General features: G+C 36.1%; 1 protein-coding gene across 1 annotated transcript in view; it reads left to right on the top strand.

Moving 5' to 3' along the window:
- The window catches only part of LOC134853023 (histidine--tRNA ligase, cytoplasmic-like), a 226354-nt gene that overhangs the window by 157138 nt on the left and 49752 nt on the right, over positions 1-19464 (top strand). Inside the window, exons 2-3 of the mRNA XM_063868938.1 lie at positions 3388-3498; positions 3673-3765. Coding sequence (XP_063725008.1) covers positions 3394-3498; positions 3673-3765 — 198 coding nt within the window. The 5' untranslated portion in view covers positions 3388-3393. The remainder of the gene's footprint in view (positions 1-3387; positions 3499-3672; positions 3766-19464) is intronic.

The raw sequence follows: 19464 nt of genomic DNA on the forward strand, positions 1-19464 counted from the left end.
AATAAAATTCTGTACCGAAAAAATAACAAAACAGAGTAATCGACCCACCTAAAATTCAAAGGAGACAAATGTCAACCTTCTTTCAAAAAAAAATGTCTGGTACCTAATTGCCACGCGTTTTCCTCCCCCCACTAGTTGTCTTATGAGGTGTCACGAAAACTGTCTATATCCGTTCCCCCCTACCGATCCAACCAGCGTACCAATCTTAACTCGAGATAAGTTTTGGATGTCCACCTATTGTTACCACGCGTGTTGATGGCTAATGTAACTAAATCAACGATGTCGATTAACTAGTTACTCTAATTCCCCCCTTTTTACAATTTACAACCGCCAACCTCTAACCTAACCAGCCCCCCTGCTAACCTCCCCCCTGTTTAGCCCCCCTCTTAAGCCGAAAAATCCCTTAAGCGCCGGGTGCTAAACCTCTCTTGAGAAAACCGTAGACCTGTTTCCAGGTCTGCTTGAGTAAAAACTGTTTCAAAACAATGGGACTCCGCTTATCCAATTTTACACTTATTTCCTATAATGTAATGTGGATTCTAACGATACCCGTTGTCCGACTTGAGAACACCCCTGTGCGTCCTCTTGTAGTGGCCCTGTGCTGGTTGTCTCTGTTCTGCCCTTGACAGCAGACCCACTTTCCCACTCGACTGGTCACCTCTTCCAATCAAGTCTCCTGGTGGTCCGTTTCGATCCTTGTGAACCTCTTTCCCACTCGACTGGTCACCCTTTCCAGTCAAGTCTCCTAGTGGTCCGGTTGGGTCGCAATCTATCTAAAAACCCTTAACAACGCCCCCACTCGGGCACCCTACCAAGGTCACTGGTTTAAATTGCTAGATTGATCGAAACGATCGGTCTTGTCAAACAGTATGTGTATACTATTTAATTAATACAAAGGTTCGATCCAACTAATTTGGTATCAAAGTCACTGTCTTTTTTTTTGTTTTATAGTTTTTGTTCCTATTTGTTTTCCTTTTTTGCTCGTGTTTTTGTCCCCCTAGTTGCCCCCCTTTACTCGGTTAGCTAAGCCTCGTTCGGAGAGCGTACCAGGAAGTTTTCTTGAGTTTTCTTAAAAAGCTATCACGGTACAACCGGAAGGTTTACACGTTCCCGCTGAACCGTACCACCGGTACTCTAGAATGGGCATGTAGCCCGGAGCTGTGTCAAGTGGGTTCGACTCCGTAGTCATGATGTCGTAAAAACACCCAGGAGCGCCATAAAAACACTATGTAACAGTCGCCTACTTTAGTCACATATGAGGCTTAAGAAAAATAGGCCCTATAACCATTGGCTCAAGAGTCAGGGACACTATCTCTTGTGTTTTTCCGCCTCAAGAACGGTCGGAGCCAATTCGGTTCGCTTGCGACATGAGACTGGAACCCATTACAGCTTAAAGGCCACTACCAAAATACCCCCCCACTCTAGAAACAAAAACGTCCCCATACTTAGGTCTCGGGATACCCAAAATACATGAACGCCGTTAAAAACCGGGTCGGAACAATCCGCTTAGTTACTTTTTATTGGACAGTGGAACTTTGATCCATTTCAGATGGATCAACCTAAAACTCGCCTTATCTCAACATAACTATCATAAAATGCACTCGAGAAATTTAAATTGGAACTTACATATCGACGCACTTGAGTATGAGGAGTAAGTTATAACTGAGCAGCTTGAGAATTAACTAATATAACTAAATAAGTTTTAAGGCCAATTAGTTTCAATAACGAAAGTAAGTTCTGTCTCAAGAATTGAAGTTTTCGTTTGGACCATTAGGACACTCGAGTAGTCCTCTATTCCGTTGAAGGTCCACACTATTCCATTCGAATAGTGATCCTTCCTCAAGTCAATGTTGTTTTCTCCTGTTTTCGGGATAAGACAGCTCTACTCTCTTGATATTTCGTATCGAGAAATTGCGAACAGCAATTTCCTGCCTTTTTCTTGAGTAGTTTCCCGCAATTGTTAATTCGGGTGTTCTGATTTCTGACTTTTTCATTTTCAGTTGGTTCGAGAAAATTGAGCATGACATGCTCAATTCGAATTTTGCAAAATTAAAATTTCACTCCAAAATTGCGTATTTCTCAAGGTCAAACCCCCAGACATGACCGACTGGCACAAATAGTAACATAATAAGTAGTAGCCCTGTTTTTAGGAGTGACCTCGTGGTCTGGGGATATTGAGACCCAGCCATGAGCTCACTATTGTTGCATGTAATTCAGTTAATTTGAGCGTTCTGGTCGAAGCCGGAGAACAGTAACGTTTTTGTCGACCCGATGTTGGAAAAGACCACCGAAAAGTACTGGCTTGGTAGAGACGGTGAAAAACATGCAACGCTCTGTTTAGACGCTAGCCAGTCGTCTTAAGACTTAGTTTTGTTATCCGTCGATATGTATCTTCCGGGCGAATGTTACACCTGAAAATAGTAACTTTTTACTTAGCCCTAAACATACCAGAAAATCATCTGGCTAGGTCGAGACAGTGAAAAACGAGTATAATTAAGGTAACTGACGCCTGCCAGTCGTTAATAGGTGCTTTTTCTACGCTCCGTCACTGTGTAGTATTTGGGCGAATGTTACAAGCACACAGAATGTTGCAACCTCTCATCATTAAATCCGGAAAGAAAAAGGAATCCAACACATAAATCATCTAGCCGCCAAATTCGATTTACAAATTATCAATTTTACGACTGCTGAGACACTGTTGCACACTGTTATCTTGCCATTTGCTACATATGGTTTATCACTTTTCATAAAAGAACCCGATTTCTTAAAATCGGTCATTGGTTACTTTTGGAAAAGGTGGGCCAGGATCTCAAAATATACGTCAACAACACGACTGCTGGAACATCTGTTCAACCACGACTTCCTCGACGTGCACAAAGCTAAAGAAGCAAGAAGAGCCATAGCATGGTACTACTCAACCGGACTCCATCATAAAATATGCAAATCCATTAACTGCTACAGGACAGAATCGATATGTGAATGCAGAATCTGCGACAAAAAAGCTGACACATACGGAGAAACTGCGTAGTCGACCGAAGGACTGACAAAAATCGACTGACAGAAATCCTTAATCTGACTCTATTGACGATATCTATTTTGATGCGTTAATTCAATACAATGTATGTAACCCGTATCGATTTTAATTGAAAAGGACTTCAACACTTGTCGTCTTCTTTTATCATTATCAATCACTTCCATATCTAGAAAACACCAAGGATTTTGGCTCGAATACGCGATGAAGGCACTCCTGACTGTCACCTCGGTTTCTATGATACTTTTGACCTTCTGATTATTCCGAAATAAGTTAAGATAAAAATGAAAAAAGAATTTTTGTAGTTAAGAATTGGACTTTTGTCATTCTGTCATATTTCCTTGCTATTTTGGTTTTAGAAAATGAATGATGGGCCAGCATATAATCCATGTCCTTCACAGGAAGATGTTTCCAAGAAGGCAAATTTAGTAGGAAACGTGAAAAAATCGAAAGCCGATCAGGCGCAGGTAATTCACGCTGTTTTTCAGATCCTAACATGAAAGGATTTATTTGCTTTAAAAGAGAACTGAATTACCTCAGTAGATGTTTATGTGGTAGTCGCCTGCTTCAGGTTGGCGTCTTTCACTGCGCTCGATGCTCAGGTCATTGATGGTGTTTGCTCTCAATCAATATTTATTTAGATTGATGAGGAAACAGCGAAACTTTTGGCCTTAAAGGCTCAGTTGGTTCCACAGGAAAAGAAATCAGGCAAGATGGTTCTGAAATATCCTAAGGTAATTTTCAACAACGGTTTCATCATTATAATCTTCGGATTCATGCCGTGATGCAATTCATTGCGCACGCAACGTTTTTTTTTTCGTTAGCGTAATTAATCACCCTTGCGATCAGCAAGAGTATTGCAATGGGGTACTAGACTAATTAAATAAAAATGAGTAGTGCCGAGTCTGGTGGCGAGTGTGTCTGCTTCTCATGTTGGGACAGGCGAGTGCATGGTTCCCAAACTTGTCGTTGGTGGCGCCGCAAATGCAAAAGCATTCGGTGGCACCCAAACGCAGACATGTTGAGATCCGGAAGCAGTCATCAGACATCTCAAGACCCACGTTTGAAGAGGGCAGTGCATTCAGCCAGTCACCTGAACCAGTGCAGCTGACGCCCTTGTACCTGGTCAACTCAGTATCTCTGGTTCGTTGGAGAAGGCGCATTTTAGTATGGCGATGGATCGGTTCCATCCATGACTTCTGTTTGGAGGTCTGCGTGTCTTGCGCATAGCATGCGATCGCTCTATCCATTTTGCTGGTGCCGTATCCATCGGGAGCTCATATGCATGGTCATTAAGGAGTCGGCCGACCATCGCACTGTTGGCCTTGACTGAGGATAGATAGGCAGAGCTGGAGAGGTCAATCGTGTTTTGAAGATCAAAGCCACCCATTTTGACAGGCAGAGACATTTGTGCCCATGTTATCTCATCCATGGCTACATCTAGGATGCGCTCCGCTGAGGATCTCAATTACGAGTTAATCACTGAAATGATATCTGGTGCAGAGAATGTAGGGGCGGTGCACAGGATGTACATTAGTTTGGGCGCCGAGAAACAGTTTTTAAGCAGGAAAAAGGCCGTGTACCGCTGGACTAAGTCTGGTGTTTTGCAGAGCTCTTTGATAATGTTGCTCTTTTCTGTCAAAACAGATGGTGATGCAGACGTGCTAAGGGTGAATCCTAGCAGTGTTGCATCTTCGGCTGCAATGAGTTTGATTCCAGGGCACACATTTGAGAACCGGCTGAATATTTCGTTGAAGTTCTGCCCGATGACAGTCAGCTCACATTTTGACGCATTCAATTTGATGCCAATTCTTTTCGCTTGGCCCGTCAGCTTTGAGAGATCTTCGAGAACCACTTCCCAATGTCCGCCCAAAGACACGTCGTCCAAATAAGCTTGCTCCAAAATCACGTCGTCCAAAATGTCGGCTCACTAATCTACTGAATGTTTTGTCTGCTGACTTGCCAAATAGTCTGAATTGTTTTGCTGTATGCAACTTACTGTATAGTTGATGTAGTTATGTTTTACTTCTCCTGTTTGTAATTTTAGTAACCTTGACGTCGTATATTTTCTCTTTTTTTTCGCTTAAAAACTTTATTCTGCCCAAATGATTTCGGCATATGTTTTATGTGTCTGACGACCTTATTTTCAGAAAAACATATTCCCAATACCATTGGTAGATGGTATTGTTCACTTTTACTTTCGACTGTCTACGAAGATAAATGGCAAGTTTTGCACGAGTTTCAGGGTTGTGGTTTATTGGCTGAGTTTTTGAGAAAATTGGGTTTTTGTTTTTATTTCCTTCACGTTTTTTTGTTGTATTTTTATTTTTTTTGTTGTGATCCAGCTCGCTTTACCTTGCGTATTTATTCTTAATTGATAAGCTTGCTGTAATTTGCTTATTTTTAAAATTAATTTTGAGCATCTTTTCAGCTTTTACTCAGGTTTTTTCATGAAAGTTGTTTGAAACATCAGCATTCATTGTTGTTTTTTTTTTCAAGTTCTTACTCTCAATTTGATCATAGTTTATATCAAATTTTGCTGTTGATGTTTTCAGCAAATTTTCTCCTTACGATGTGCAAGATTGTGACAAAATTTTGTGTTTATCTAATAACTTCTGGATCTTGATTTCAAAAAAAATCTGAGCGTTTTGTTCTATTGGTTATTTGTTTCGCAAGTGGTGCGAAACTCAGCTTCGCCTCTGTGTTCATATATCTTATGTTAATAATCATCAGTAGTGTAGTCGGAGTTAATCAATGTAGCAAACCGGAAAAGTTGAGTCGCTGACTGGTTCCAATTAAAAGTTTCATCCCGTTCAAGCTTTTCTTTTTGCTCACTAAAATTAATACTGCTTAATCATTTCCTTTTTCCCCTGGTTGAAACTTGTTCGGTTACTTTTTATCTTCGTAACAATAAAAAAATTGTGCTATTTAAAAATTTTTTGACGCCAATATCTTCACTTGTGGGAGATAATCGAGCAGTATCTTCTAGATCATTTTACCAAAGTTTTATAATGATTAACAAATTCAATTAAGTACATCAATTTTTTTTCGTGTTTTCTCTCGGAATAGACTTTCTGACGTCAGAAATAAGTATATTTGGAGATATCGGAAAATTATCTGAAAATTATCTTTTCCAGAGTTATCTGAAAATTATCTTTTCCAAAATTTTAGTAGCTCTAAAGTTGAGTTTAAAGTTGAGCTACAGAAATCAAAATTCTTCAAATGTGAAAAAAGACAAAGAGAAGATGAGTTGATACAAAACTTGAAAAACTTATGCGAAATGCAGAATCAAATAACTAATCATTCGAAAACGCTAAAGAAGTGATGTGGATCTGAATTTTGTTTAAAAAATTTAAAAACAACGTTCGAAGATTTTTTGAACAGAACAAAAAAAGAAAAAGGATGTTCTCAGTTTAACAACTCAAAGAACTCGGAAATATTGTCAATGAAATGTATAACCTTTCTTCTTTGCTATTCTGCTGAAAACGTTTGCTTGAAACAAGTTTGTTTTCGATTGATGAGGAAACATCAAAACTATTAGCCTTGTGAATCAGTTGGTTCCACAGGAAAAGAAATCAGGCAAGATGGTTCAGAATTATAACTGGGTTATTTTGAACAATGGCTTCATCATTAGTGTCTTGGGATTCATGTTGTCGGTGTGGCGATTCATGGTGGTCGCAGCGTCAGAAATGAAATGTTTTTTTCCGTTACTGTCAATAATTTCCCTTGCGATGAGCATTATGGTTCTGGATTTTTTCCCCTAAAAACTTGGTCCACAAAATGGTTAAAAGTAGAAATGGTAAATTTAGGCTCATTTCTTAATGAAACAAAGTTTTCCGAAATAATTTCTTCGAGCTTGAAAGTTGTCAAAATACTCAACAGTTTGCTTCCCGAAAAATGCATAAATTGTTTTCTCAAACGTGCTCAAACAATTGTATAATGTTTAATCGTTTCTTTTTCTCCGGATATAGTTTGTCGCGAGACTTTTAATTTGATGACAATTAAATTTTTATAGTAATAATGACTTAAGTAATCGAGCTTAACCTTTGATGATTTCAGGCAAAGTTTGAAGAGGATAGACAGTTTTAATCAAGTGCAATAATTTAGTCTAATAATTACCTCTGCGATAAGCAAGGGTAATGCAAACGGGTATTAGACTTTTTCCGTAAACAACTTTGTACACAGGAATCTTCTGGACGCATATCTACCCTGTTTCATATTATGTTCAAGTTTTGTAGCGGCGTTCCCGGCAAATTTAGTCTAGAGGTAACAAATATGCCTGGGACGTCAAAGTTCGCATCTGACCAGGACCTGTTTTTTTTAACTTGAAATATTCTGCTTCAAATAAAATTGTCGGCCAATTATTTGTCTGCTTACCTGTTGTTGGCTGAATTGTCTTAATGCACGTGCTCGTGTTTTCCTGCGCTTTTTCATTTTTTTAATTAGTCTTGGATGTACGCCTATATTATGTAATTTTTCTCAACTTGACTTCGTTTTTCCTTCTTTTTTTGTTTCGCTTAAAGTAATTACTCGGCAAAAATTATATCGGCCTTTTTTTATTGGCCTAACGACCTAACTTTGGGCCTTTTCGATTAAAAAAACAATTTTAGTTCTCCTTTTTGCTTTTTCAAGTTGGTTGATGAATTTCCATTTTTTTCCGTTTCGGAGAGTTTTTAATTTTTTTTCAACTTATCCTGATTTTTAATTATCCGGAGAATTATTAATTTTTTTTGCAACTTAGCCTGTTTTTCGAAAAATTTCGAAGATTTAGTTATCGATAGAGAAACCGTTTTTTTCTCTTTGCGCCTGCATACTTCCCAGAATTTTTTAGAATTTTTTTTTACCTGAGCCCTTTGTCTACAGCCTCCGGAAAAGTGTGTGGGGTAATTTTTTGCCCATGTTTTTTTTGTTATCTCGAAACTTACTTCTCTCAATTGTGAGTTTTTGGTGACAATGAATTGAACTGTTTTGAAAAGCTCCCCTGCATAAGTGGGTATGACCGATTTTTTTTGCACATAAAGTTAGGGCCCTCGGAATAATCAAAATTTTGATTTTTGACCGTTTTGCGAATCTTTTCGACTTTCCTCAAAAACAACCGTTTAAATCTGATATTGTGGTTTCATTGAGATAATGGCTTGTGGGTAGCTCGTCTGCATTAGTGAAAAGAAACAAAAAAGTTACCAAAAAAAGTCATCGCCCTCTGAAAGTCAAATGTTTGATTTTTTGACAGTTTTGAGAAAGTTTTTGACTGTTCTCCGAAACTAACCGCACGAATCTGAGATTTCGTTTCAAATTGAAATAACAGTTGCGTGTTGCGTGATTTCCTTCTGCATAATTTTTCTACTTTATTTAACTCAAAAAGCTATGATTCTCGGCAGAAAAGTTTTGGATTTTGGTAAGCTTTTTTTCAGAACTTTCGACCGTTGTATGGAAACTTTTTAGTTTTTCTTAAAATTTACCCAATAAATTTTGAGATGAAAAATTCTTTTGAAATAAAGAGTTGCGATCCTTGTTTCTACAAAAGCGGCGTTTTCTATAATTTTTTATAGGGGAAATCTATCTCCTAGGGAAATTTGATTATCTTAAAATTTCCTCTTCCCACTTTTTAGTAGAGAAACAAATAAGGTTTTTTTGCAAATCCATCTTTTGAAATCACACTTTAAGTGTCCATTATTTGTTTTTCATCGCGACATTTCAGTTTCTCATCGCGACATTTAGTTGGGCTCGTCTTTGTTTTTCATAGCGACGAAAATTTCGGTTCACCTAGTTTTTTTTCAACATTTGAATTTTTTTTGTTTTTTATGTTTGTGTTGCTGATATTCATTGAAAAAATTTTGAGGAACTCTTAAGTTGAGTTCAATACCATTATAAAAGTGGACAAAAGGAAATTGGAAGTATGCTGAAAGCTATCTCAAAAACCCACAAAAATTTCATCAGGGACATCAGCTTCCGTCGCAGATCGATTCCTGGATGCATCCTCTATTTCCGCTCTCTACTTCAATACCGAATGTGAGTCGCTTGCGTAGGAATGCAAAGCTGCGCGGCTCAACAGAAAGCGATTTCATGCGAAGGCCAATCGTGCGCAAAAAATCATAACTACTTTTGCCAATTCCACCGAGCGTTTCGATTGCAACGGACTCGAGAATCGTGTGCTCAGGAAGGGCAGAGTAGTGACCACGCTTGCGGTACTGCGCTTCGGTGGCAACTTCAGGTCTGTCACTGGTGACCAGGCGTGAGTTGCTAAGGGCGAGTCTGTGTGTGAATGCTACAACACGGCCTCGGCACCATGGGAGCAGCGACACGCCATCAGGGCGGTTTCCGTCATCACGTAAAATTCCCCGAGGATCTAGCGTGGACGGAACACCAGCGGATTTGAGCGCTTCCTGTAGCGCTTTGTTGGAGGTCTGGTGGCGAGTGTGTCTGCTTCTCATGTTGGGGCAGGCGAGTGCATGGTTCCCAAACTTGTCGTTGGTGGCGCCGCAAATGCAAAAGCATTCGGTGGCACCCAAACGCAGACATGTTGAGATCCGGAAGCAGTCATCAGACATCTCAAGACCCACGTTTGAAGAGGGCAGTGCATTCAGCCAGTCACCTGAACCAGTGCAGCTGACGCCATTGTACCTGGTCAACTCAGTATCTCTGGTTCGTTGGAGAAGGCGCATTTTAGTATGGCGATGGATCGGTTCCATCCATGACTTCTGTTTGGAGGTCTGCGTGTCTTGCGCATAGCATGCGATCGCTCTATCCATTTTGCTGGTGCCGTATCCATCGGGAGCTCATATGCATGGTCATTAAGGAGTCGGCCGACCATCGCACTGTTGGCCTTGACTGAGGATAGATAGGCAGAGCTGGAGAGGTCAATCGTGTTTTGAAGATCAAAGCCACCCATTTTGACAGGCAGAGACATTTGTGCCCATGTTATCTCATCCATGGCTACATCTAGGATGCGCTCCGCTGAGGATCTCAATTACGAGTTAATCACTGAAATGATATCTGGTGCAGAGAATGTAGGGGCGGTGCACAGGATGTACATTAGTTTGGGCGCCGAGAAACAGTTTTTAAGCAGGAAAAAGGCCGTGTACCGCTGGACTAAGTCTGGTGTTTTGCAGAGCTCTTTGATAATGTTGCTCTTTTCTGTCAAAACAGATGGTGATGCAGACGTGCCAAGGGTGAATCCTAGCAGTGTTGCATCTTCGGCTGCAATGAGTTTGATTCCAGGGCACACATTTGAGAACCGGCTGAATATTTCGTTGAAGTTCTGCCCGATGACAGTCAGCTCACATTTTGACGCATTCAATTTGATGCCAATTCTTTTCGCTTGGCCCGTCAGTTTTGAGAGATCTTCGAGAACCACTTCCCAATGTCCGCCCAAAGACACGTCGTCCAAATAAGCTTGCTCCAAAATCACGTCGTCCAAAATGTCGGCTCACTAAACTACTGAATGTTTTGTCTGCTGACTTGCCAAATAGTCTGAATTGTTTTGCTGTATGCAACTTACTGTATAGTTGATGTAGTTATGTTTTACTTCTCCTGTTTTTAATTTTAGTAACCTTGACGTCGTATATTTTCTCTTTTTTTTTCGCTTAAAAACTTTATTCTGCCCAAATGATTTCGGCATATGTTTTATGTGTCTGATGACCTTATTTTCAGAAAAACATATTCCCAATACCATTGGTAGATGGTATTGTTCACTTTTACTTTCGACTGTCTACGAAGATAAATGGCAAGTTTTGCACGAGTTTCAGGGTTGTGGTTTATTGGCTGAGTTTTTGAGAAAATTGGGTTTTTGTTTTTATTTCCTTCACGTTTTTTTGTTGTATTTTTATTTTTTTTTGTTGTGATCCAGCTCGCTTTACCTTGCGTATTTATTCTTAATTGATAAGCTTGCTGTAATTTGCTTATTTTTTAAAATAATTTTGAGCATCTTTTCAGCTTTTACTCAGGTTTTTTCATGAAAGTTGTTTGAAACATCAGCATTCATTGTTGTTTTTTTTTTCAAGTTCTTACTCTCAATTTGATCATAGTTTATATCAAATTTTGCTGTTGATGTTTTCAGCAAATTTTCTCCGTACGATGTGCAAGATTGTGACAAAATTTTGTGTACATCTAATAACTTCTGGATCTTGATTTCAAAGAAAATCTGAGCGTTTTGTTCTATTGGTTATTTGTTTCGCAAGTGGTGCGAAACTCAGCTTCGCCTCTGTGTTCATATATCTTATGTTAATAATCATCAGTAGTGTAGTCGGAGTTAATCAATGTAGCAAACCGGAAAAGTTGAGTCGCTGACTGGTTCCAATCAAAAGTTTCGTCCCGTTCAAGCTTTTCTTTTTGCTCACTAAAATTAATACTGCTTAATCATTTCGTTTTTCCCCTGGTTGAAACTTGTTCGGTTACTTTTTATCTTCGTAACAATAAAAAAATTTTTTGACGCCAATATCTTCACTTGTGGGAGATAATCGAGCAGTATCTTCTAGATCATTTTACCAAAGTTTTATAATGATTAACAAATTCAATTAAGTACATCAATTTTTTTTCGTATTTTCTCTCAGAATAGACTTTCTGACGTTAGAAATAAGTATATTTGGAAATATCGGAAAATTATCTGAAAATTATCTTTTCCAGAGTTATCTGAAAATTATCTTTTCCAAAATTTTAGTAGCTCTAAAGTTGAGTTTAAAGTTGAGCTACAGAAATCAAAATTCTTCAAATGTGAAAAAAGACAGAGAAGATGAGTTGATACAAAACTTGAAAAACTTATGCGAAATGCAGAATCAAATAACTAATCATTCGAAAACGCTAAAGTGATGTGGATCTGAATTTTGTTTAAAAAATTTAAAAACAACGTTCGAAGATTTTTTGAACAGAACAAAAAAAAGAAAAAAGGATGTTCTCAGTTTAACAACTCAAAGAACTCGGAAATATTGTCAATGAAATGTATAACCTTTCTTCTTTGCTATTCTGCTGAAAACGTTTGCTTGAAACAAGTTTGTTTTCGATTGATGAGGAAACATCAAAACTATTAGCCTTGTGAATCAGTTGGTTCCACAGGAAAAGAAATCAGGCAAGATGGTTCAGAATTATAACTGGGTTATTTTGAACAATGGCTTCATCATTAGTGTCTTCGGATTCATGTTGTCGGTGTGGCGATTCATGGTGGTCGCAGCGTCAGAAATGAAATGTTTTTTTTTTCCGTTACTGTCAATAATTTCCCTTGCGATGAGCATTATGGTTCTGGATTTTTTCCCCTAAAAACTTGGTCCACAAAATGGTTAAAAGTAGAAATGGTAAATTTAGGCTCATTTCTTAATGAAACAAAGTTTTCCGAAACAATTTCTTCGAGCTTGAAAGTTGTTAAAATACTCAACAGTTTGCTTCCCGAAAAATGCATAAATTGTTTTCTCAAACGTGCTCAAACAATTATATAATATTTAATCGTTTCTTTTTCTCCGGATATAGTTTGTCGCGAGACTTTTATTTTGATGACAATTAAATTTATATAGTAATAATGACTTAAGTAATCGAGCTTAACCTTTGATGATTTCAGGCAAAGTTTGAGAGGATAGACAGTTTTAATCAAGTGCAATAATTTAGTCTAATAATTACCTCTGCGATAAGCAAGGGTAATGCAAACGGGTATTAGACTTTTTCCGTAAACAACTTTGTACACAGGAATCTTCTGGACGCATATCTACCCTGTTTCATATTATGTTCCAGTTTTGTAGCGGCGTTCCCGGCCAATTTAGTCTAGAGGTAACAAATATGCCTGGGACGTCAAAGTTCGCATCTGACCAGGACCTGTTTTTTTTAACTTGAAATATTCTGCTTCAAATATATTTGTCGGCCAATGATTTGCCTGCTTACCTGTTGTTGGCTGAATTGTCTTAATGCACGTGCTCGTGTTTTCCTGCGCTTTTTCATTTTTTTTATTAGTCTTGGATGTACGCCTACATTATGTAATTTTTTTCAACTTGACTTCGTTTTTCCTTCTTTTTTTGTTTCGCTTAAAGTAATTACTCGGCAAAAATTATATCGGCCTTTTTTATGATTTTTAATTATCCGGAGAATTTTTAATTTTTTTTGCAACTTAGCCTGATTTTCGAAAAATTTCGAAGATTTAGTTATCGATAGAAAAACCGTTTTTTTCTCTTTGTGCCTGCATACTTCCCAGAATTTTTTAGAATTTTTTTTTTACCTGAGCCCTTTGTCTACAGCCTCCGAAAAAGTGTGTGGGGTAATTTTTTGCCCATGTTTTTTTTGTTATCTCGAAACTTACTTCTCTCAATTGTGAGTTTTTGGCGACAATGAATTGAACTGTTTTGAAAAGCTCCCCTGCATAAGTGGGTATGACCGATTTTTTTTGCACATAAAGTTAGGGCCCTCGGAATAATCAAAATTTTGATTTTTGACCGTTTAGCGAATCTTTTCGACTTTCCTCAAAAACAACCGTTTAAATCTGATATTGTGGTTTCATTGAGATAATGGCTTGTGGGTAGCTCGTCTGCATTAGTGAAAAGAAACAAAAAAGTTACCAACAAAAGTCATCGCCCTCTGAAAGTCAAATGTTTGATTTTTTGACAGTTTTGAGAAAGTTTTTGACTGTTCTCCGAAACTAACCGCACGAATCTGAGATTTCGTTTCAAATTGAAATAACAGTTGCGTGTTGCGTGATTTCCTTCTGCATAATATTTCTATTTTTTTTTAACTCAAAAAGCTATGATTCTCGCAAGAAAAGTTTTGGATTTTGGTAAGCTTTTTTTCAGAACTTTCGACCGTTGTATGGAAACTTTTTAGTTTTTCTTAGAATTTACCCAATAAATTTTGAGATGAAAAATTCTATTGAAATAAAGAGTTGCGATCATTGTTTCTACAAAAGCGGCGTTTTCTATAATTTTTTGTAGGAGAAATCTATCTCCTAGGGAAATTTGATTATCTTAAAATTTCCTCTTCCCACTTTTTAGTAGAGAAACAAATAAGGTTTTTTGCAAATCCATCTTTTGAAATCACACTTTTAGTGTCCATTATTGTTTTTCATCGCGACATTTCAGTTTCTCATCGCGACATTTAGTTGGGCTCGTCTTTGTTTTTCATAGCGACGAAAATTTCGGTTCACCTAGTTTTTTTCAACATTTGAATTTTTTTTGTTTTTTATGTTTGTGTTGCTGATATTTTTTGAAAAAATTTTGAGGAATTCTTAAGTTGAGTTCAATACCATTATAAAAGTGGACAAAAGGAAATTGGAAGTATGCTGAAAGCTATCTCAAAAACCCACAAAAATTCTGAAAATAATGTTTTCTTATTTTGAAAGTGACTTAAGGAACCTGAAATTTATGTTGTGTGAAAGACAAAAATTGATTTAAAAAATCAAGAAAATACAGTATTAAATAAAAGCAAATTTAAAAAATGGAATTAATTTCGGTCTCAGAGAGAGAATTTCTCAGATAAAAATTTTAAGAAGTTTCTTGAACAAAATAAAAAGAAAAACTACTTCATGCAACCAATCAAGTATAATTGATCTTTTTTTTCATCCTGACAAATCTTTAATTGTTTTAGCCAAAGGTGAGAAGGATAAAACAATCAATTAAGAACAATAATTTTTTCTGAAAATATTCTTCTGTCAATTGATTTCTTCTTTGCTCTCGGTAATAACATTCTGATGTCCGAAATGTTTCTTTTTAAGATATCGGAACAAATATTAAAAAAAAATTTTGTTTGATAAAAATTTGAGAAAATCTAAAGGATTTGGAAAAATTGCTGCTTTTTGAGTTAATAGTCAAGTGTTTTGATTTTGATGCCAATTTGAGAGGAAAGTTCGAAGTTGATGAAATTTGAAAGCAAATCTCCGGAAATCTTGTTTTTATTCTTAATTGATATGCTTGATGTAAATGGGTTTTTTTAAAAAAGTAAGAGCATCATTTTTTTCAGCTACTATTGAGGTTCTTTTATGAAAGTTGTTTGAAACTTCAGCATTCATTTTTTTTAATCTCATTTTGATCTAGTTTATACCAAATGTTCTTGTTGATGTTTACAGCGATTTTTTTGTACGCTCTGCATTTTGCTTGGTCGCAAAATTTTGACAAAGTTTTGTGTACATCTAATAACTTCTGGATCATGATTTGAAAAAATGAGCGTTTCTTTCTATGGGTTATTTGTTTAGCATGTGCTGCGAAACTCAGCTTCGCCTCCGTGTTCATATATCTTTTAATAATTATTATCAGTAATGTAGTCAGAGTATTTCATTGTTGCAAAGCGGAAAAATTGAGTCGCTGATTGGTTCCAACTAAAAGTTTCATCCCGTTCAAGCTTTTGTTTTTGCTCACAAAAAATAAATCCTGCTTAATCAGTTCTTTTTCCCCTGGTTGAAATTTGTCATGTCATTTTTGTCTTGATAACTATAAAGTTAATGTGCTTTTAAAAAATGTTTGTCGCTTATGTCTTAACTTGTGGGAGTTAATTGAGCAATATCTTTGAGATGATTTTAGACAAGTTTTATAGTGAGAAAGAAATTGAATTAAGTACATCAATTGTTTCTGGAGTTGTATCTATTACAAATTGTTTTTTTTTCTCTCGGAATTGAAATTCTGACGTCAGAAATAAGTTTATTTGAAGATAACCGAAAAATATCTGAAAAAAAATCCAAAATTTGAGCAAGTCAAAAGTTGAGTTACAAAAATCATAATTCTTCAAATGTGAAAAAAGACAAAGAGAAGATGAAAAGAATTTTGTTGATACAAAACTTGAAAAACTTATGCGAACTACAGAATCCAATAGCTAACAATTCCAAAACCCCAAACTAAGCTGTATCTGAAATACGTTAATAAAAGTTTAAAAACAACGTTCGAAGATTTTTTGAACAGAACAAAAAAATAAAAAAGGATGTTCTCAGTTTAACAACTCAAAGAACTCGGAAATATTGTCAATGAAATGTATAACCTTTCTTCTTTGCTATTCTGCTGAAAACGTTTGCTTAAAACAAGTTTGTTTTCGATTGATGAGGAAACATCAAAACTATTAGCCTTGTGAATCAGTTGGTTCCACAGGAAAAGAAATCAGGCAAGATGGTTCAGAATTATAACTGGGTTATTTTGAACAATGGCTTCATCATTAGTGTCTTCGGATTCATGTTGTCGGTGTGGCGATTCATGGTGGTCGCAGCGTCAGAAATGAAATGTTTTTTTTCCCGTTACTGTCAATAATTTCCCTTGCGATGAACATTATGGTTCTGGATTTTTTCCCTTAAAAACTTGGTCCACAAAATGGTTAAGGTAGAAATGGTAAATTTAGGCTCATTTCTTAATGAAACAAAGTTTTCCGAAACAATTTCTTCGAGCTTGAAAGTTGTCAAAATACTCAACAGTTTGCTTCCCGAAAAATGCATAAATTGTTTTCTCAAACGTGCTCAAACAATTAGATAATGTTTAATCGTTTCTTTTTCTCCGGATATAGTTTGTCGCGAGACTTTTATTTTGATGATAATTAAATTTATATAGTAATAATGACTTAAAAAATCGAGCTTAACCTTTGATGATTTCAGGCAAAGTTTGAGAGGATAGACAGTTTTAATCAAGTGCAATAATTTAGTCTAATAATTACCTCTGCGATAAGCAAGGGTAATGCAAACGGGTATTAGACTTTTTCCGTAAACAACTTTGTACACAGGAATCTTCTGGACGCATATCTACCCTGTTTCATATTATGTTCAAGTTTTGTAGCGGTGTTCCCGGTCAATTTAGTATAGAGGTAACAAATATGCCTGGGACGTCAAAGTTCGCATCTGACCAGGACCTGTTTTTTTTTAACTTGAAATATTCTGCTTCAAATAAAATTGTCGGCCAATTATTTGTCTGCTTACCTGTTGTTGGCTAAATTGTCTTAATGCACGTGCTCGTGTTTTCCTGCGCTTTTTCATTTTTTTATTAGTCTTGGATGTACGCCTACATAATGTAATTTTTTTCAACTTGACTTCGTTTTTCCTTCTTTTTTTGTTTCGCTTAAAGTAATTACTCTGCAAAAATTATATCGGCCTTTTTTATGGGCCTAACGACCTAACTTTGGGCCTTTTTGATTAAAAAAACAATTTTAGTTCTGCTTTTTGCTTTTTCAAGTTGATTGATGAATTTCCATTTTTTTCCGTTTCGGAGAATTTTTAATTTTTTTTCAACTTATCCTGATTTTTAATTATCCGGAGAATTTTTAATTTTTTTTGCAACTTAGCCTGATTTTCGAAAAATTTCGAAGATTTAGTTATCGATAGAAAAACCGTTTTTTTCTCTTTGTGCCTGCATACTCCCCAGAATGTTTTTACCTGAGCCCTTTGTCTACAGCCTCCGAAAAAGTGTGTGGGGTAATTTTTTGCCCATGTTTTTTTTTTGTTATCTCGAAACTTACTTCTCTCAATTGTGAGTTTTTGATGACAATGAATTGAACTGTTTTGAAAAGCTCCCCTGCATAAGTGGGTATGACCGATTTTTTTGCACATAAAGTTAGGGCCCTCGGAATAATCAAAATTTTGATTTTTGACCGTTTTGCGAATCTTTTCGACTTTCCTCAAAAACAACCGTTTAAATCTGATATTGTGGTTTCATTGAGATAATGGCTTGTGGGTAGCTCGTCTGCATTAGTGAAAAGAAACAAAAAAGTTACCAACAAAAGTCATCGCCCTCTGAAAGTCAAATGTTTGATTTTTTGACAGTTTTGAGAAAGTTTTTGACTGTTCTCCGAAACTAACCGCACGAATCTGAGATTTCGTTTCAAATTGAAATAACAGTTGCGTGTTGCGTGATTTCCTTCTGCATAATATTTCTTTTTTTTTAACTCAAAAAGCTATGATTCTCGGAAGAAAAGTTTTGGATTTTGGTAAGCTTTTTTTCAGAACTTTCGACCGTTGTATGGAAACTTTTTAGTTTTTCTTAAAATTTACCCAATAAATTTTGAGATGAAAAATTCTATTGAAATAAAGAGTTGCGATCATTGTTTCTACAAAAGCGGCGTTTTCTATAATTTTTTGTAGGAGAAATCTATCTCCTAGGGAAATTTGATTATCTTAAAATTTCCTCTTCCCACTTTTTAGTAGAGAAACAAATAAGGTTTTTTGCAAATCCATCTTTTGAAATCACACTTTTAGTGTCCATTATTTGTTTTTCATCGCGACATTTCAGTTTCTCATCGCGACATTTAGTTGGGCTCGTCTTTGTTTTTCATAGCGACGAAAGTTTCGGTTCACCTAGTTTTTTTCAACATTTGAATTTTTTTTTTGTTTTTTATGTTTGTGTTGCTGATATTTTTTGAAAAAATTTTGAGGAACTCTTAAGTTGAGTTCAATACCATTATAAAAGTGGACAAAAGGAAATTGGAAGTATGCTGAAAGCTATCTCAAAAACCCACAAAAATTCTGAAAATAATGTTTTCTTATTTTGAAAGTGACTTAAGGAACCTGAAATTTATGTTGTTTGAAAGACAAAAATTGATTTAAAAAATCAAGAAAATACAGTATTAAATAAAAGCAAATCTAAAAATTGGAATTAATTTCAGTCTCAGAGAGAGAATTTCTCAGATAAAAATTTTAAGAAGTTTCTTGAACAAAATAAAAAGAAAAACTACTTCATGCAACCAATCAAGTGTAATTGATCTTTTTTTTCATCCTGACAAATCTTTAATTGTTTTAGCCAAAGGTGAGAAGGATAAAAAAATCAATTAAGAACAATAATTTTTTCTGAAAATATTCTTCTGTCAATTGATTTCTTCTTTGCTCTCGGTAATAACATTCTGATGTCCGAAATGTTTTTTCTTTTTAAGATATCGGAACAAATATGAAAAAAAAAATTTTGTTTGATAAAAATTTGAGAAAATCTAAAGGATTTGGAAAAATTGCTGCTTTTTGAGTTGATAGTCAAGTGTTTTGATTTTGATGCCAATTTGAGAGGAAAGTTCGAAGTTGATGAAATTTTCAAAGCAAATCTCCGGAAATCTTGTTTTTATTCTTAATTGATATGCTTGATGTAAATGGGTTTTTTAAAAGAAAGTTAGAGCATCATTTTTTTCAGCTTCTATTGAGGTTCTTTTATGAAAGTTGTTTGAAACTTCAGCATTCATTGTTTTTTTTTACTCTCATTTTGATCTAGTTTATACCAAATGTTCTTGTTGATGTTTACAGCGAATTTTTTTGTACGCTCTGCATTTTGCTTGGTCGCAAAATTTTGACAAAGTTTTGTGTACATCTAATAACTTCTGGATCATGATTTGAAAAAATGAGCGTTTCTTTCTATGGGTTATTTGTTTAGCATGTGGTGCGAAACTCAGCTTCGCCTCCGTGTTCATATATCTTTTAATAATTATTATCAGTAGTGTAGTCGGAGTATTTCATTGTTGCAAAGCGGAAAAATTGAGTCGCTGATTGGTTCCAACTAAAAGTTTCATCCCGTTCAAGCTTTTGTTTT

The sequence above is a fragment of the Symsagittifera roscoffensis genome, chromosome 8 (assembly GCF_963678635.1).
Source record: "Symsagittifera roscoffensis chromosome 8, txSymRosc1.1, whole genome shotgun sequence".
In the NCBI taxonomy this organism is placed as follows: domain Eukaryota; kingdom Metazoa; phylum Xenacoelomorpha; order Acoela; family Convolutidae; genus Symsagittifera; species Symsagittifera roscoffensis.